The 20,290-nt window shown below is 34.7% G+C and overlaps 1 protein-coding gene across 4 annotated transcripts in view; it reads left to right on the top strand.

Moving 5' to 3' along the window:
- Positions 1-13,904, top strand: part of LOC150080204 (glutamate-gated chloride channel-like) — a 240,794-nt gene extending 226,890 nt beyond the window's left edge. For all 4 annotated transcript variants that reach the window (XM_090381055.1, XM_090381057.1, XM_090381056.1 and 1 more), the window contains 6 exons: positions 4,888-4,952; positions 7,188-7,408; positions 7,529-7,611; positions 8,963-9,103; positions 9,258-9,646; positions 10,873-13,904. In XM_090381055.1, the coding sequence (XP_090237181.1) occupies positions 4,888-4,952; positions 7,188-7,408; positions 7,529-7,611; positions 8,963-9,103; positions 9,258-9,646; positions 10,873-11,235 (1,262 nt within the window). In that variant the 3' untranslated portion in view covers positions 11,236-13,904. The remainder of the gene's footprint in view (positions 1-4,887; positions 4,953-7,187; positions 7,409-7,528; positions 7,612-8,962; positions 9,104-9,257; positions 9,647-10,872) is intronic.
- Positions 13,905-20,290: the final 6,386 nt, after the last annotated feature.

Genomic DNA, 20,290 nt, shown 5'->3' with positions numbered 1-20,290 from the left:
TTCCAGGAGTATATTGTTAATTGATGTTATCATGAGAAGATCATCATGTGGAGGAATCAGTGTGAGGAGTTTCATATCATCAGCATAACATAGAGTATCATGCCTGGACTCAACAAACGGCGAGATAAACGCTGTAAACAAGAGCCCAAGTAAGACATCATCCTGTGACACTCTTGAAGAGACACATCGCTCGTTTGTTTGATTATTCTATTTTGAAGGAGTGAAATGAGGAACTGTAGAGTGTCTCCCTTGATTTGATAATGGTGGTGGTGGCTAAGAGATTAGTCATAGTGGATCTATGAAAAAGGGGGTAGTGGATTTGATGAGGCTGATGTGGAAGAAGTTGTTTAGTTAGAATGGGGAGAAGTACCTTCTCTGGGAATTTTAGAAGACTTCATGTGTTGGAGATTGGTTGGTAATGCTTAAGAAGAGTAGGAGATTGAATTTTGGGTATAGACTTCAAGGTAAATGTTCCACTGCTGGGGAAAGAAATGACTTGACAAAATAGCATTAAAAATAGTTAGAAGGGGACCCAAAATGTATGGGCTAAGATATTTAATAATGAATTGGGGTATTCCATCTGCACCTGCCTTAGCAGAAGCCGGTGTAGAATTTATGGCAGCATAAGCTGTTCCCTGGAGATTGATACTGCAGACAACGTATCAGGTGGGATTCCAGTTGTTGGTAGCCTCGAACTCGGAACATTGTTCCGAGTTCGAGGCAAATCTAGATATAAAGTCTAGCCACTGGTCCGGTTCAAGATTTAAGGGGAATCTATGTGATAGATTCCCCTTAAATAATACATATAGCGATAATATGTATAACTATGTTATCAAAAACATTAGAATACCTAGATAAATTACATGATCTGTATTTTTCCAGTTGTGGAGTACAGTGGTAGAAATGTGATGCTCAGGATATGCTTGTTATGGTATGGCATTGGATCGCTGATTTTTCTGTCGAAGAAAATATTTAAATGGCCCTCGTAGTGTAAACAGTTCTTAATGAGGATAAATGAAAATTATCCCAGATTCATCAGCATTCGTTAAATAAAGTTTACATATACATTTTTTTGAGAGATTGCGATTCTGAATCCCACGAAGACTATTTTATGCGATACTCGCCTTTCAAGATTATCTTCTATTGTCTCCCCGACCCCAGGGTTATTAAGCTTGGCCACAGCTTCTAGACAACGCTGTACTTTCTGCGATGATGGAATTTTAAGTGTCATAAAAATTTCACAAAGAGATGTGTTTTTACATTCAGAGGAACCAAGTACAGTTTTAATCACACATGTAAAAGCTTTATAAATATATTTCAGTTTTAAATTTAAAAATACTTCTGTAATACCAATAATAGGTAAAGATTTTTTAAACTTTCTAGTTTCAAGAATCAAATCGCAAGTTACAACTACCACTTTCTTATACTACTAGCTGCCACCGAGTACATACACTCACTAACCGAAAAAAATAATAAAATAAATAAGTATTTAATAATTAATATTTACTAAGGCCAGCCTTTGCCCGAATTTCAGCAGTTCACGTCGTGGCATGGATTCCCCCTAAGTGTCTGAGGAAGTCCAGTTCCAGATATGGCCACTGTTCTACCAGGATATTTGTCAGCTGCTGTATTGGTCAGCAGAGAACTGTGAATCCGAAATGACCTTTTCAACTTATCCGAAACATTCTCAACTGGATTCAACTTTGGTGAATTAGGCGACCAGGGTTTATGACGGAAATCTTGTAAATATTCCTCGAATCATTCAGATTCAAGTTTTGCACAGTGGATTTTTACGTTGTCGCCTTGAAAGAATCCCTCGCAATCCAGATAAAAATGAAACATTGCAAAATCAGATTGGTCCGATACAATAGAAACATTTATTGGAAGTGACACGACCTTCTAACGATATGAGCGCTTGAAGCTCTTACCAACAGAACATACCCCATACCACGATACCATCTCTCTCTCTCTCTCTCTCTCTCTCTCTCTCTCTCTGTCGCTTGAGTTGTGGACAGTCTGAATGCATGGCTTCATGGGATACAGGTCATATTTACAACCTACTGTTGGCGCAAAAAATTGTAAATCGAAACCCTTCAGACTATACGATTTTTTTTCCACCGTTCCACAGCCGATTGCAACACCACTCCAGTCGAATTTTTCAATTTCTTACAGGAAGATGTGAATTCTTCAACTCCTGCCATACAGTTCTATTGGAAATGGGTCTTTCTTTGTCTAAATTAAATATTTTTGAGACGGTTTTGCTTTCGACGCGACAGTGATTTCCGTTGTTTTCTTAATTTTGGCCCCTGCTTCAACTCTAACACCTTTCTGAAATCAGAAAGATCGCTTGCCTTCCCCATGACGGGATCTATAAAGAAGCCCCAGGAAAGCAGTATTTATCTGATATCTGCTCGGTATCAGATAAATGGTATGGCCACTTGGTATCAATCACATGGTACGATCACTAAGTCCTCAACTAGTGATCATATATCTGAATAATATGTTTAATTACCTGTTGACGCCGACTGCAAAAGATTTTGGCCAATGAGTGTGTTTGTGTAATATAGATTGAATGGTATCCAGAAAGTTGGGTATAATCTTTCAAATGTGGAGAAGGATAATGTTTTTGGAGACGGAAAGGAGTAGGACTGTTATGATTAGTTGTAGACTACTAGCTGAAAATTCCAGTTTCGTGAATTACCATGTGAGCGATCGATGTTGGTTCTGTTTCATCGATTTATACTCCTGTAAAGATTTCCTACCGTTTACCTATTACGTTGAGGAGGATTTGTGTCCTTAACGATTTTGGCGAAAATTGCAACTCCACCGTAGTGCTGTTTTTTCTGTCGTTACGATTGTGAAAATCCTTCCCACGCGATCAGACATCAAAGGAACGTGATTGAAGGGAGATATCTTGGAGCACAGAACGGTTATTGGGCTTCTAACGAGGCAGGTGTGGCCGTGCTTACTGGAAAATAGGATCGTTTATTGATCAAAGTATTTTTTGCAGTCATCTACTCTACTCCTATGGCACTAAAGCTGGTTTTCGTATTTTGATCGTCCCAATATCTGCTTATGGCTTGCGTGTCTTTTTCTATTTAATTTTCTCAGTCACAGCAAAATATGCTTCGACTGTTTATTTTTTCACTCTTAGAAATTTATCAGAAGCATTGGATAAAAATAAAAGAAGATAAAGAAAAGATCAAAGTGGGCCGATCTCAAAAAATAATGAAAAATAATACATATTTTTTTAAATTACATATACTGGAGTATCCAGTTACCATAATACCCGATATTTGAACTCTTTCATTATAGTTCTTTTCAATAGCTCCATTAAATGTGGAAGAGAATTGCACTATTCAAATTGGAATTTGTGTCTTGTGACTTGTAATGAGATCCTTTATTTAATTTCTTGTAATGAAGTAGAATTACGATTTGAATTGAAGTAAAATTATGATTTGAATTCTTCTGTGTAATCCTAAATATTTTCTTGGTTGAGGGACTGCATATGGAGATTTTATTTTTTTCATGGACTATCTCTGCGATGAAACACGACATTCAAATCTATTATTCGATTTCATAAATGCTTTTTATATATTCGATTAAATTTTTTATATTCGTATATATATTTGGTAAATATATTTATATTCTACTTTTTTTAAATCGAATATATTTATATTCGATTTATATTCTATTCTTTATAATCGATAAATACTTTTTATATTGGATTCCATAAATACTTTTAATATTTTAAATAGTTACAAATGATACTAGATACGCTAGCAAGCTATACACGGCTTGGCATTAATAATAATAAAATTTCCAAAAATGGATATTTTATTATTGACGAGAGATGGCGCCACATAACAACCATTTTTGAAAAGAACACGCTTCATTTTTGAAAACTGTTTAAAATTTTGCATTTTAAATTTAAAAATTCAATTCTTTAAGAATATTTAGTTTTAATAACGTAAGAAAATATTCTTATGTGTTACAAGAAAAGAGGGACATTCATAATGAGTAAAGGGACTCTTTTATCAACGAAGAAAATGAAATCAGCTAAAACAGCAAACCTCAACGAAGCTTTGTTTACTATCGCCTGTTTGCCTAAGAAGACAATAGTTTCCTTTAGGGAGATGGAGTATCTGTGCAGGAAATGGTTCGTATGCTAGCGTGGTAGTTCATCTCCACTGACCTGAAGTTTAGGGAAAACTTGATTGCTCTAGCTCAGACATTAACGCAAAAGTCCTAAAATAGAAAGGATTTAAAAGAGACGTCATCATTTATGTAATAACAAGGAGAGATCAATATCGTGCTATATCTGTACTCTGACCTACATAAATGTAGGTCCCAGGAGGCACTGCTCTCAAGTATTCACAACCTAAACAATGGAAACAGGAAGCTCTGTGCATATCGCTCACTTATGACGCTGCCAGCAATCGATGGCAATCTTTGGCCTCTGATTACTTCTGTATAACCCCAGAAATGGGTCTTCAATCAGAAGTAGCAGATAGGGTCTGTAAAAGTCTCTCATGCAAGCATCTGGAATAAAGATGAAGATTGAAATCTCTGGGAGAAACAAACAAAAGTCTGTGTCAAATTAAGGACAGGGACTATCAGCGGATAATATGGCTCCATGAATATTTTATGAAAATTATGGAGTTACAGACCAAATCTAACAAGAGAAAACAAGGAGGGCTAAGTTATAATAATGGAGTTCATTGTCTTTTGGATACAAAACATGTCTGTATACCAGTCGTGATAAGTAGCTCTGATTCGTATATGATTTAAAGCAAGGGTAACATGTACGCAATTTATGCCTTTTTTTGCTTTTTATTTTTATGGCCGTTGCATGATAACAGTTTTTTTTTTTTTTTTTCTTTTCAGGACTCACAATCGTCAATGTAACCGTCCTTCTATTGACTCTTTCCTCTCCAGATGAGTCAAGTTTGGTGAGTTTCACATTGCCTTTTGAATTAATATTAACGACAATGTTCTATTAATATGTCTAAAATTTTCTAAATGCAGATAATGCATTAGGGAGGGGACGATATTAAGTGGTAATCGAGGTCCATATCAGGATGCATGCTATATAGAGATTTGTTCAGAAAATTTTTGGATCCAACACCATAAAGCAACGAACCACATTATAGTGCAGCCTGACATTTCATTATTTTGATTAACACATGTTTACCATCCTCCATCTAAGATCTAAACACACAGAGACACACAAAAACATACGTGCACTCTCTTTATCTCTCTTATCAGCTGTTCCAGCTGTTTCTTGAAGTCTTCATTTCTTCAAATCTCCTGTCAGGATTCAGCAGTCTTTGCCTAATATATTGACGAAGTTAGATTGCGGGGTCTAAAAGGATATGAAATCTTAGAGAATTTTTGAGTAAAACATGAAGACAACTTCTCTGTGGTTTTATGGTGCTCGCTACCATTCTTTACTGAGGTGCTTATGTGAAGGCATATTTAAAGCGAGCGCGAGGAGAGTATTTTGAGTAATCGTTGGATATTATATCACTGATTATGAACCAGTGACGACCAATTTATATACGCTCAGAGGCAACGTTTTACTCACTAATGATTTGGATTTTAAAGTCTTATAAATACCCTAAAAATGTGTTTTTGTATACTTCTCACAAATATTGTTACCTTCATCATAGATTTTCTCGCAGGGCGGATTATGCCGTCACCACCATTTGCCATCACCGATCTAACCAAAAAGATTCAAAAAGTTGATAAAATTTTTAATTTATCAAATATAGCATAATTATTCAAACTCCGCAGTATTTATATAATTTTTATCATTATCAGAAAGATTAAAGCCGTGAGTTTTAAAGGCTGGGCCTCTCTTTCGTTTGAGATTTTTTTGGTTGAGGTTTCGGCTATTCAATTATTGTGCATTACTTTTTAATAGATCATTCGAATTTATTCTGAGGTAAGTCTGCAATGAGTTAAATTTTCTGTACAGTACTGATATTATTTGGCAATTTATTATAGCTTCCTCACTGTGCGTTTTATCTTAAAAATCTTTACTTTCTTGGCTAAAGTCTGCTTTGCTATTTTATAGACAAACCCACTAGCGGCACAAAGTCTCTTTCAGTGTTCATGTGAAGAAGGGACCACGTTTATGGGAATAAACTTTGTGCCCATTGATTTTCGCTGCATACAAAATTTTGTGGAAATAAATGGGCATATTTTTCTCAAGGTGACAACTTTCCTTTTGGGAATTTTAACTTATATCCAACTAGCTGAAGTACTCGGCGCTGGGAGGGGAAATTTCTGTACTGGTGTCACAACTATCCTGGAGGCACAATCGAAAATACTTGAATTCAGTAGTCCAGGGGCAGATCGCTTTGTAACTGTTCCGATAACTGTCTTTGGGGAGTGCTTCGAATAACTACTAAATTACTCTGAAATAATAAAAAAAATAATAATAAATAACTCCTTCGTAAAATACAGTATTTTTATCGGTATAATGGAGCAAAAGGTGATTTTAAGGTCACGACAGTATCATATTTCATTTACCATGCTAGCTAGTCCATATATCCCGAAGCACATATTTCACAGTAGGTTTTTGGCCCTCTATAACATTAAAATTCTTCGCATCAATAACGAGATTCGAACTCATGTCTTTTCCACGACTGTGAGTAGGAAGGTAATTATAACTCTGCAACCGCCAAGGGTCTGCAAAATATAAGACCCAATCATAGAATAGAGATAAAATGTACTAACGCCTCATAGCTTTATTTGCTTCTGTGCAAATTCAAAACAACCCCGCCAGATAAAAGTCTGGTAAACTGTCCCTTTGGGAAAAATGGATGGATCCAAATAAAGTTTCCAGCTTTCTTCTGGATCAAAAAAGAAGGTCATGAAAAGTTTGGTATCACTGGCTCCTGGAAATTCGATTGTACAAAGGGGACGGATAGATAAACAGTACTGGAGCGAACAAATTTCAGCAACTTGTTTAGATGGTAACATTTCTAAATGAAGAATAAAATTATTTTATCGTATAGAGATTAATTTTAATATTGGCCTTGCTGATGTAACTTGTTCTGAATCGCGATAATTGATCAATTTATTTTACATACATTTTGAATATATTTAGTTTTGAATTCTCTGTTCTAGTTTTTATCTTGCTCAATCCATTTATTACTTGTTCTTATTTCTCCCCTCAGAAATACGAGATGGAGTTTTTATTACATCAGAAGTGGCACGATCCAAGGCTCAAGTATAATGATGGAGGTCGCCATAAGTATCTGAATGGCTTTCACCACACTAACAGTGTCTGGATACCGGACACCTATTTCATCAAGCATGGTGAATTCAAATTTCCCCTCCTTCAGGCAAACATTGCGCTCAGGATTTTTCCTGATGGAACCGTGGAGTATTCGATGAGGTAAGCGGTTCTGATTGTACTATTTCTCTTCATACATTTACAGATAGCAGATGGAGCAATACACTGAATGCAGATCTTGAAATAATCAGTGGTTATCCGTAATTATTCTCTGCTTTTCAGGAGAAGTATGGTGCTCAACTGTCAAGGAAATCTACAGATTTTTCCCTTTGACAACCTGAAATGTCCTTTTGCATTAGAAAGTGGTAAGTTCTTCATTATATATTTCAATATCTTATAAAATATCGTGATACAAAATGTGCAGAGTCATAAATATATTGTAAAAATCGTGATACAAAATGTGCAGAGTCATAAATATATTGTAAAATATTTTCGAAAACAATAATATTGAAACTCTAAATATGATACTGAAAAATATTCAATTAATATTTTTATGAAAATTGGTAAGGTATGGTACTTAACCATACCTTATCAACCTTAAGGATTGGTAAGGTACAGTTAAGGCTTCGATTCGACCCATATTAGCTCAGCATTGGGTTGAGAATAGAAAATTTCGCCTGTTTATTTTGGGAATCAATTTTTTTAAACGCTAGTGATCACATTTATGGGAAATCTCGTTTAAGAAGAAACGCATGCATTCAATCATATAAATATCATAATAACTAATTGAAAATTTGAGTTTTGATAGTTTATCCGAAGGAAGATTAACAGATGCGTATCTTCTTCCATCAATCCACTGAATTTTGTACTTTTAGGTTCTTCATTATTTCAACGAATTCACATCAAAGATTATATTTACGAAATTTTTATTGCTTTATTGTTTACTAGAGAAGAAGGCAATCCAGGCAACATGACTGTTACGGCCAGCTCAGGGGTTCACAAAAGACTTGTGAAACTCCTGAGCTACTGATCATACCACATCGAGATTTTGGAATTATAATAGTCAGTTCATAGCACGATTACAGTTAAGGATACATGAGCTATAAGCAGGTGTTAATACAACACAGTTTAATACTGTTATTACCACTATTGTTATCAGAGCAGAGGAATTTTCCACGCATAAACTAGTCCTATTTAAATTCAACTGGTGTAAGTTATTTCTTATCAAAACTAATGAACTGAAATGGGCTTGGTCAGGACACATATCTCGAAGACATGATGACAAATGGACTAAGAAAATAATAGAATGGTACCCAAGAGAAGTTAAAAGAAAACCTGGAAGTCAACAACGGAGATGGACAGATGAAATTCAAGAGTTCGTGGGCAGTAAATAGATGGCCATTGCATAAAACAGACGGGACTGGAAAGTTACTGGAGAGGCCTTCATTCTGCAGTGGATTGAAAATGGCTGATGATGATGAAGAAGTTATTTAAAAATTCTTGTTGTTTAATTTCAAGTTTTAAATTATCTTTTGGCCGATTATTCGAGTTAATGTTCGGTTGTTATAAGAATTATTGTTTCAACTTTCAGAATTGAAAATTTTAAGGCATGTGAGAATTTTTGTTTCAAGAATAACTGCTGCACTTCATTTCTATATTAAAATTAATCACCATTCGAATGAATGTTTTAATGAATCTCGTTTATTTTTGTTTCAGTGTCTTATGAGCAGGATGAGCTGGAGTTACGTTGGTCCGTCACCAAACCGTCAATCAGTGGTGCCTCCTCACTTCGACAACAGAATGCCTATCTGGTGAAGAACGACACTGGAGTCTGTGATGGACAATACACGTGGAGAGGTAATAACTACTTCTTCATTGATCCTTACAAACAAAAATATATAGGCGCCCTCACTTTCTTGTAGAAGGAGACTGGCTGAAAGTTAGTTGAGTGGAGTGCGAGGTTTATTCATGATAAAAACCTTTCCTCTTTTTATTTATTTTTTTTTTTCAGGGAACTACAGCTGTCTGAGGGTACTTCTTGTGTTCACTAGGGATAAATCTTTCTACATCAGCACCGTCTTTGTGCCAGGCATTGTTTTGGTCACGAGCTCCTTCATCAGCTTCTGGCTGGACATCAACGCAGTGCCTGCTCGTGTGATGATTGGTGTGACCACCATGTTGAACTTTTGTACCACCACGAACGGTTTCCGATCCACTTTGCCTGTGGTCTCCAACTTGACGGCCATGAATATGTGGGACGGAGTGTGTATGTTCTTTATCTACGCATCAATGCTAGAGTTCATTATAGTAAACTATCTTTATCGTAGATTGCCCCATGCCAGCAGGCCAGCCTCTGCACCACCACCAGAGAACATACGAAGTCAGTCTTCGCTGTCTCAGGTATGTAATTCTGCATTTTACTTAATTTACGATCTTATTTATAGAATTTAAGAAATATATTTACTTTAAATTTTCGAACTTATGAAAGAGTTAGATAATACAATATTATCTTTGTCTCTAAGTTCAGTATTTTCCTACAACCCATTTATAGAATTTAAGAAATATATTTATTTAAATTTTCGAACTTATGAAAGAGTTAGATAATACAATATTATCTTTGTAAAAGTTTTCTCTAAGTTCAGTATTTTCCTACAACCCATTTATAGAATTTAAGAAATATATTTATTTAAATTTTCGAACTTATGAAAGAGTTAGATAATACAATATTATCTTTGTAAAAGTTTTCTCTAAGTTCAGTATTTTCCTACAACCCAAAAACTGTGTGAAGCAAAAATCAAATTGTTTTAATTTAATTTTTCTTTTTAGTTTTGATATACATTTTTCAATATTCAAAAAAATTATTTTATCATGGCTAACTGTTAAATTAATTTTAAAATATTCGTTGAATGAATTAAAATAATTCCTTTGAAGTTTTACAAATTAAATAAATTTATTTTATTTATAATATTTATAAACTGCATTAATTTCCGATATGATAAAAATTATTTTAATTTATTATTTTGTTTTATTTATTATAATACATTTAGGAGCCCGTTTATTTTTTTTTAATTATCACACAATAATTCTGATAATTAAATCTTTAATGGACATTAAAAATTTTAATTGGAACATTAATTATAACTATCATAAATAAGACATTTTTTTAACAGATTTATTGTAGTTTTTTTGAATATAAAAAAAGTAAAATTTTTACAAATTGTCTTATTCTGTTCACTACCCAAATAAACTAAAATGGCGGAGTTTTCTGAATTCTACGTGGAAATTCTGTGTTCGGGAAGAAATAAATATAAATTCTACATTAATTCATAAGTTCCTACATAAATTCAAATGAAATAATTACTTATATCGGAAATTCTACAATGATCTAGAGCTTTAAAATTATTACAATTTCTAAGTTACATAATATTTAAACATTAAGACATTTATTTTTAAATTAACTACCATAAATATCAAATAAAGCCAGTTATTACCTTTTTAAATGAACGTCAGATAAAACACCATATCACAGAATTCAGAAACATCGCCTACTAGTTTTTCTGGGTACAGGGTATTTGCCCTATTAGAGTACTTGTATTTATGACTTTGCTCAATCTCCTGTTCAACAGGGCAATGGCAGAAAACCTGCATCTGACTGCGGAACGCAGCAGGAGATTACGACCAATGCCATCCCGCCGGTTCCGCCGGAGTTTTCAACGTTCGACAACAACCACCTCAACCATCGCTTGCAGACCGATAAAGCCAGGGCAGCCGCTTCGGTGTTCGCATGGTTACGACGTCCTCAACTATTCGCCACTACTCCCGATTTACATAACAGGCAACGGGTAGCCAAGACTATCGACAACGTGTCAAAGACGGTGTTTCCGGTACTGTTCGGAATATTTACGTTTGGATTCTTTCTCGCCTTTGCCGTCATCAAGCCATCGCAAGAGGAGAACTGGACTCTCAGCGGATTTGTGAATACTGCTTAATGAACAGCTGATTTTGGGTGATATATTGTCAGTGGCCTTTACCTTGAACTCCCTCCGCGTTGGCGAACTTTAGTTTCCGCCTCCTCATTCTCTCCAAGTGCTTGCTCCATTCAGGCCCCGAAACGCTTCCACACAATCGCCAACCTCCGTATAATACACATACACACACACCATCCTCAACGTTCCAGCTTTGTTAGACTTTGATTTAATCCCAGCTTCGTCAACAGATGGCGGGACTAGTAAGCAATATTCATACCGTGAATTCGAAGTGTTGTCACGCTGATGTACGTAGATACAGCAACAATCCCCCCCCATCCCACTCTGAGGAGGAAGCGTCTTAGGGACGTGTCATCCCTCTTCTTCAAAGCGCATGCATTGTTATGGAGTCTGCTTACTTGGGGAAGCTCAAAGAAAATGGACACGTTCGTATCACTTGTTAGTTTGTTAAGATGGTTCTTTAAGGCTTATAGAGATTATATATATATAGATGTGATACGGTAAAATACGTACACATACAAGCAATTCGGGTTGAAGAAGGAACTTTTGTTATTGTTTGGTGGGGAAACATCATCGAAATCGCTGCTGATGTCATGGAAAGGGAGCTGTGTCTTTTTCTCTGTTTCTCGTTTCTCCTTCTCCCCATCTTCCCCATCTCTTTCTCTCTCTCTCTTTCTATCATTTCTCAGAACTTCAAATATCACTACAACGCTACAAGAGAGCGTACCACAAAGGTCCTAAAATACAGCGTTAGTTTTTAGAAGTGGTGAAGAACAGGACGACAAACTGCTTCAAAAAAATAAAAAAAAACAAAACAATTGTCGAATTTATTGTATTTTCCGCTAGGTAGCGCTAAGAGATTATCTAGAAGATTAGTATTGTTAAAGAGGAGGAGTGACCAATAATAGATTTCCTCCTGAGGCGTCTTTCAGAAAAGAATTTCAAAGTTGTGAGGAAGGTTGTAGTATGTACGCATGTCTGTGCGTATATGTGAGTGTACGTGCATGTGTCTTGTTTGTACGTTTGTGTATGTGTGTGTGTGTGAGTGTGTGAGAATGCTGAGAATATTTGGCAAAGGTAGACGATTGCATCTGTACTTACCTTTAATTCGTCATTGCCCCATTAATTCCGTCGATGCCTCTTCTTCCCTCACTCCCTCCCGCCAAATAAAAAAAAAATAAGTGCCACTTGAGTAAACTGTTAGTTTTCACAGAGTGCCTATGGGAACGTTAACTTAAAAAAATGAAAACCTAACTCAGGATGGCCGTCGAAAACTGGGGAAACTGACTGAATAGTTCCATAGAGCGGCTACCCAATGAGCTTTGTGTCCAACGAAAACAAAGAATAAAAAAATCAAATTTCTTCTATCTGGAGAGTTGCAAACATCTGTCCAATGTCCCTTTCACTGGTGCTTTTCGCTTTAGTTATATTCATATATTTTGAAGCGCATTCAATGCATACCTTTCCTCACAAAGAAATCCCCTTTGTGGTCTACCTGTGGTAATAGTTTATTCCTTTACCTACTCCTTCTGGCGAATTCGAAGAAAAAATCGAGAAATTTGTGTGACATGATTGTGGTATTGATAGACGAATACTTCTGCAAGTGATGAAATTTCCCCCGAAACGTAGAGAATCCTCCTCGAAAAATATCCTCGTTTCATTCCGTGCATGTTATCACAAGTCGCTTCAACATTTCATTGTAGATGAGGAAGAAAATCAAGTTAGCTTTCATTTTCATTAAAATAAAAAAGGGCATCGTTCACTTCATAGGAGACTGAGCACTCATGCTTCTCATTGTAGTCTGCATCTCTAGTCACAGTATTATGAAAAGGCATCCAGTTCACCGCACAAACTTGTTTTAGCTGATAGGCTAAAATATTTTTTTTTTCTTTGCACATAATTTATATGGAATTTTCTTACCTGTGATGTCTTGCATACAAAAGTTGGCTGTGACCAGATCAGGGCCGTTTTGTGGATCACGATTACTCGGATGCAGGTTATGTTATATTATTATTTTACCATACTGGAGAGTCGATTCATAATTCTGCCCTCCCAGATCGGCCATGTGGGCACACTGCACTCATTTCACCCTGGCACAAAACGGCCCTGGACTAGATGGTTCTATTTATATACAGTTTTAAGAATTAATGTTATGAGCTTTCAAGTTAAAGCTGTGGAAGTGAAAGTTCCCCCTTTTTAAGTAACGAAACTTTAATAGATATATAACGAAAAAAAAAAAAAAAAACTTCACCATTAATTTACAAAACTCGCAGTTGTGGACCAACAATTGCAAGTTTTATTAGCCAACAGTTAGAAGCATCTAAAAGGCCATTTTGTTTATTAACAACAGATTCAATTTGCTGTAAAAGCCCCTTCTATAGCAAACAGAATCATTTGTTTTTTAACAAGCGATTCTGTTTGTCAATAATAAAAACCAAAGTTTTAATAAAAATCACAGCAGAAACTATCTTTCATAGCAATAGAAATTTCTTCGATAAAAGTAGGAGCAGACTGATCAGCTACGCCGAGGCGTTCCGGGACCTTATGTCTGAGTTCCATCTGGGCCTGAGTCCCCTCCTGTATTAAACTATGCATTCTTTGTCCAGAACGAAACTAAGTATGATAACAATAACTGGAAGAGCATCCATTATAACTCTATTCTTAAAATGATTACTATATTTAAAAATAATCATGAACAATGTGTTATTTTCATGTTCAGTCCTTCGTAAAACTTTACATCACAGTAATAAAACTTTCATCTTATTTATAAAAATAGAGGAGGACGGATAATTTCTTAATGTTCAAAATATTGCGTCTTTTAGGTTCATGATTAAATTTGAAAATTGGGTTATGTTAAGCGCTGGTCACAGCTATGGGAAGTAATCACAGTCAATTCCATGTTGCCTCATTGTCTGTGACAACACACAATGTTACAGAATCATTCCCTATATGCATTGTAAGAACGATCATTTCCACTCTTGTAGAAGAGTTTCATATGGTTCACATTTCTTGGTTTTATGTAGAAAAATGCAATAAGCTACCGTAGAGTAGACTAGAGCTAAGTGCTGTAGAAATTGCTTCGTATTTTATCTTTCCCGTTTCCCACGCTTCTTAAAAACAGCCAGGCATCGGAATTGCAATTTAATGTTTAGGACCCTTGGAAGGCAGATCGTGGTGTCTACGAGACTCCTTTGAAATCGCGTGATTTTGAAGCGAGAGTTCAAGTTTTAAATTTAATGAAGCACTATTTTCTATCTGACGTTCTTTAAGAAACAGAAAAGATCAGAGAAATGGTAATGAAATAGCTTTTGCTGTTGTCGATGCTTTATTTTCCACGTTACTAAAAGTAAATTAAAAGTTCACCTGAAAATTTGAGAAGCAGTTCACTGAATGTTCAAGAATTATAAATTGCCCTGTTTTGTTTTATAAATTTTGTTGTGATCTATAACGGCAGGTCTAGACAATCGCTCTAAATTTTTAGTTACGAATAATAATTCTGAATCAAAATATCCTTCGAATTAAAGATAAAGAGATTTAGATTCAGAGTATTTGCACTTTAAGGCATAATTCAAGAAAAATTATAAAGGATAATTTGTGGTAACCTCAGAAGACAGACTACACTTATATTTCTAAGTCCAAATCCCCTCCTTTATAGATTTTATTTTCTGGAAGTGAAGACTATGCAAAGTATTAATAGGAAGTTCATTTTTAAACTTCATGCTTTTAGATTCATAAAGGCGTACATTTTATATACTCGGTTTATTCAATATGAAACTTGTTGAAAATTTTAATCTCGTCAAGCTTAAAAACAGTTTTATATGCTTTAATTTCTTTCTTATATCTCTACTTTTAGAACATTTAAACAATTTTGACAATAACTGACATTAATGCACTCTTGACTTATACGATAACATTCAATTAAGAAGATTGATTGATAAAATATATTAACGTATCTCTGAAGACAATCGGATATAAATTTTGTTGAAAAAAATTATTAAAGAGGCGAAACTTTTGAAGAAATTCATATAAAAGCTTATCTTCTATATAAGTGAAACTTTTCTTGGATAGATTTTGTAGAACTAATCCTCATATGGAAGAACCAGGACCTGCTAGGAAAATTTTAGGGTTAATGTTCCAAATATTTTGAAAAACGTGAATAGATCAGAAACGGCCTTCATTTTTAAGATTTTCCCAAATTCGAATATCTTGACACATGACATTTGATATTTATAAACACATAATCATATATTGCAAACATTAAAATTAATCGTATTAATTAATGTTAACTTGTTAAATCAATATTTGATGACCTTAATGCGTATAGCACGAAATGAGAATTTTTCCAACAAAAATGGTATAAGTGAATGTAAACATTTGATTTATGTGCTCTGTTTAAACTCTTGATTTATGAAACTAAAATTCTTGAATTTACTTATGACACTATTAAACACTATTCATTTTAATTATTTATATATATTTTGCGATTAATTTACTGCAGTGGAGTAAAATTAACCATTAAGATCGTGATATTTGCAAATGGCGAAAATGTAAACACTAGTCTTGTGAACATGTGAAATATAACAGGTTTTGCGAACATTACAAGACCTGTTAAATTTCAGGTAGTTCCTAAAAGTACAGAAACATCAGATAGAAAATTAAAAATTATCAGTTGTATGTTGTGGGTTTATACTGGGTCATTATAACGTTTGTATTTACTGAGCACATTTTACAGTGAAGTTACTGACAAATAAAGCTAAACAATGCATTAATTTTAAAATTCTGCTGTTAGGCTATAAAAAAGAACATTAAACAAAGAGCAGTAGCGACCCCTAACGACAAAAATGTTTATATTGCTGAACGTGCATCTGTTAGAATTTTTACAATTATTCCAAGAGTTGCCTGTAGAATTAAATACAGCAAATTAGAAAATAAAAAAAAAACACTGGCTTTTACGGTAGATGGCCGTTGTTGTCAACAATAATTCTAATTTATCGAGGTGCTTGTAAAATAGTCGAACACAGCTCACGAGTCGATTAGTCTTAACTCAAGCAATTGACATGTGTACAAAAAAAAAAAGTTCTGTAGATATATCACAACACGCGGTAGGTACGAGTAGTGATGTCTACAAAAAATATATATATATCGCTGAAATACAAGGAGTGTAGTTGTTTAGTGAGTGCTACTCCATGGAAACCAAAAATCACTATGTAAGAACCAAATGTTGTACATATATATTTTTGCGCTTATGAGCAGATTAAAAAAAAAAAGCATGAAAGTAAATGAAGAGACTCTTGCTTGAATGCCTGTAGTTCTTTTTTATAATTCATTATTTCATTCCTTTCCTATTTCTCTCCATTTCCTGCAGGTGGCGCCACCAGCGGTAACTCGTTATAAACCTAGCAATTTTATTGTTTCTGTTATATTCTTCTTCTATCTCTCTATTTACATCCAATTTTCATTGTACAGTCAGTTTTTAAGGCTAATAAAGATTTATGCTGTGTAAATCTTGTGTTTTTTTATGTTATTGTGTGCTTTTTATTCTACAAATAATTCTGCGTACAAGAATATGATTAGTAATGACGTAGGACATTAATCCTATTACCTACCTACTTTTAGTAGGTAATAATAGGTAATATCTGAGCGGGCGTGCAGTAGCACACGCTCTTTGAGTAAACCGGGGTTCAAGTCCCTGACTGCTAAACACGGTCGATCTGCCAACCCAACTGGACCAGATTATGGTCCATTTCCCTCAATATGAATTGTTTGGGAAACTTCCACCATGCAGTAGATTGATAACGGCTGCAGTTTTAGGGAATAGGATATAACTATTTTGAAAGAAACGCGGATTTATTCATTTGGAAAGATACGTGCAAAGTGTAATCTAAATACTGAAGAACAGTCGCTATATCTTATCATTTTATGTTTTGGAGAGTACTGAAAATTTGTATATTATATGGACTTTCTGGAGATTTTCTCCCACGAAATTTTCTAAATAAAAATAAAGGGAGTGTACGAGTTACTAAGGAAGTGCCTAAGAGAGTTAGTTATCTTTTCCGTTTGAACTAGACAAGGTACTATTACACAAAGAAAAATCTGGGTGGAACTTCATCGATTGATTTTCTAGGACAGATAAGTTAGACTTCACAATGGGTCCATAGATGACATAATTAATGCACCCATATTCACGATTTTACAACCAAATTTTAACATAGGAATTTCGCAATACTTTTAGAATTTTCTGGTTAGAACTGATTTCAGCGTTTCAGACAAAAGTCTCAATGGGTTATAAACACGAATGCTCACAGCGGAAGATTAACACTTACATATACATATTAAGTAAGAGATGTGCAGCATTCGGTTTTCTTTCTATGTAAAAATGGACCAGGTGGCTTTAAAAACCAAGATATATAAGCTGTTGCTTCTTGTACATAAAGGTCGCGTTTAAGCAGTGTAGAGTGGATGATTAACTATCATGCAATGGACCTAAAACTTCTGTGAAAATTTAAATATATTACCTGTTACAGTCATGTTATTGCGATTCGATCCATCTTGAAGGATATGGACACGAGATATTTCGAGAAAAGCGTTGAGTATTTATATGAAGATACAATAGCACGATGAAGAACTGAATTACCAGAAGAAATGGGTGTTACAGTCCCTTTTAATGTATGTTTTTAAACGGCCCTTTAAACTTAAGTTTGCACTGAAAGGACGACACCCTTTTTCCCTGTCTTATTATTAAGAAGCAGAAACATTCCATCTTTTCAGACAAGTTTCAACTGCTCCATTTTTTTAACTCTCTTGCTAGGTTTATTTTAACTAGATGATGAGATGGCAATGCCATGGAATAGTTTTTAAAGCGGCGAAACTCTTAAAATAATAATAAATAGCAGAAGATTTTTTTGAACGGCTTCTTATTTGAAAGGAGAGCAACACCCGCTGTGATTGAAAACACTGAAAAGGTGGAGACAATTTCTGCGCATGAAAAATAAGCCAGTGTGAAGAGTCTGGTATTTTCAATGAAAACTTGCCAGATTATAAACAGGAAAAATATGGTATTGCCTACTTATTTTCTTAGTAGAAAATTTCCCCTGATTCTGGATTTCATTTTTTTTTTAATAATGATGGCGACAGAGCGTCATAAGGAAACAAAGCTGAACAGCATCATCTGTCAAAAAATATACATATAATAAACAAAAAAATAAAATGAAATGGAATGGAACAAATTAAAATGTCTCTCAGCTTTCACATTTTATCAACCTCTTCCAAATGTTTATCTAATCCCTCCTTCAATCTATCTACTCTTTCATTAAAGGTAGAATTTTTGCGGTGCAACTAACGCCATAAGTTGTCAGTAAATTCCGTATATTCTGTTGCCGGTAAGCCACGCAATGGATTGACTAGTTCTTCCACATAATTTACCACCTGGTTTAAAAATTCTCAATGCAAATTTGAGGATATGAAGCCCGTAACCAGTGACTTGCAAAACTCTATACCAACAAGCTACCACGAGGCTAGTTCCAACCACCAATGGGAATTCTAAGGCTTCCCCAAACCAAATTTCTTATCCCCATTTAAAAGCGCACAGTGCCTCTTAACTTAATTCATTGTCTTTTAGACAATGAATCTATGTCAGTCAGACTTAATCAATCATAATGATCGCTCATGTGATAGATCTTTATATTCTGCATGTATTACTTTCCTTCCTTAGAATTATTCATGCTACCATAGCTGAACTACATTATTCAAATTTCTGTGACGCAGAATGTAAGAGATCCAAGTGCCGTCTATCTGATACTCAATAATCATTAATCTTCTGCATAAGTTTAAGATTTCATCCGATGTTTTTAAGTACCACAACCAGTCCTTTTTTTTACATAAAGGACACCTCAGTCTTTAATTACCACTCTTTCGCCAACCTATTTAAAATTGCTTGATGTCGCTTGCTTATTTCAACTGACGGCACTATCAATTTTTGATTTAGTAGAATCAACAGCCAAACATACCAGATCCATCTGCGCTTAATATTAATATTCACGCTGTGCGTTACCTAAAGAAATCATATTGAATACTGCATGAATTATCGTATAAACTGTTGTTTATTTTTAAGGAAACACAGTGAGATTTTTTATTGCTTGACCCCACCATGTTATCTAATAACACGCAAAAAGGAAAGTAGTTAATACACGATGAATTTGCTTAAAATACGTGACGTTCAGCATGCAATCTGCTGCGCTTCACTTTCTCTTATGATAACATCGAAGTGATGTTATCATAAGAGGAAAGCAGTTCTACAGAAAATTATAGAGTTCATTTCCTGGAATATCTTGCATCAAAAGTATTGATTTTGTATAATTAAGAATATTGGCCGTCTTCGGGTGGAAAAGACCTGAATTCGAGTTCCGTCGATGACGTGAGGAATTTTTATGGTCCTTTTTCACAACGTGGCTAAGTTAATCGGTCTCATGCGAGGGCAACATGGTTTATTTTCTCCTGAAGACTCGGGTTTTTCGTTCAGAAAACAGAAAATAGACCACAGATTGCACTCAATTTATAGACGGTATATATGGAGTAATATGGTCGTAGTCGCTGATGCTCCTTAAACCTTATTACAACAACACCTACAACATTAAGGATATTAAATAACGAAAAAGGAAGAAAAGTACCATTTGGTATAACACACTGGACAATTTTTCCGATATGGCATCTTTGTTTGGGATATTATTAGAACTGAAGAAAAACATACTGCAAAAAATTGAACGTTGGAGTAACAAATAATGGCTTGTTTTTTGTGGGATCGAAATCAAATATGAATTTAACGGTTAATTCAGCTACTGATTGTACGAGTTTTGGCTTGGCCTTAATTCGAAGCTCAACCATCGAGTGACAAATAGATAATTTAATATAATATCTGTTGTAATGAAACACAGCGTATTAAGCAAAAGTGATATTGTGAAGGATTATGTGTAAATATAAGGAGGAAATGAATTGCTATAAAAACCCACAAAATAAAAATACTGTAATCAACTAAAATACAAATTATATGTTGTAAAAAAAA

The sequence above is a fragment of the Mastigoproctus giganteus genome, chromosome 9 (assembly GCF_048544385.1).
Source record: "Mastigoproctus giganteus isolate SK-2022 chromosome 9, ASM4854438v1, whole genome shotgun sequence".
Lineage (NCBI taxonomy): Eukaryota > Metazoa > Arthropoda > Arachnida > Uropygi > Thelyphonidae > Mastigoproctus > Mastigoproctus giganteus.
Note: the sequence above shows the minus strand (reverse complement) of the source record. Positions and strands in the feature narration are given on the sequence as shown.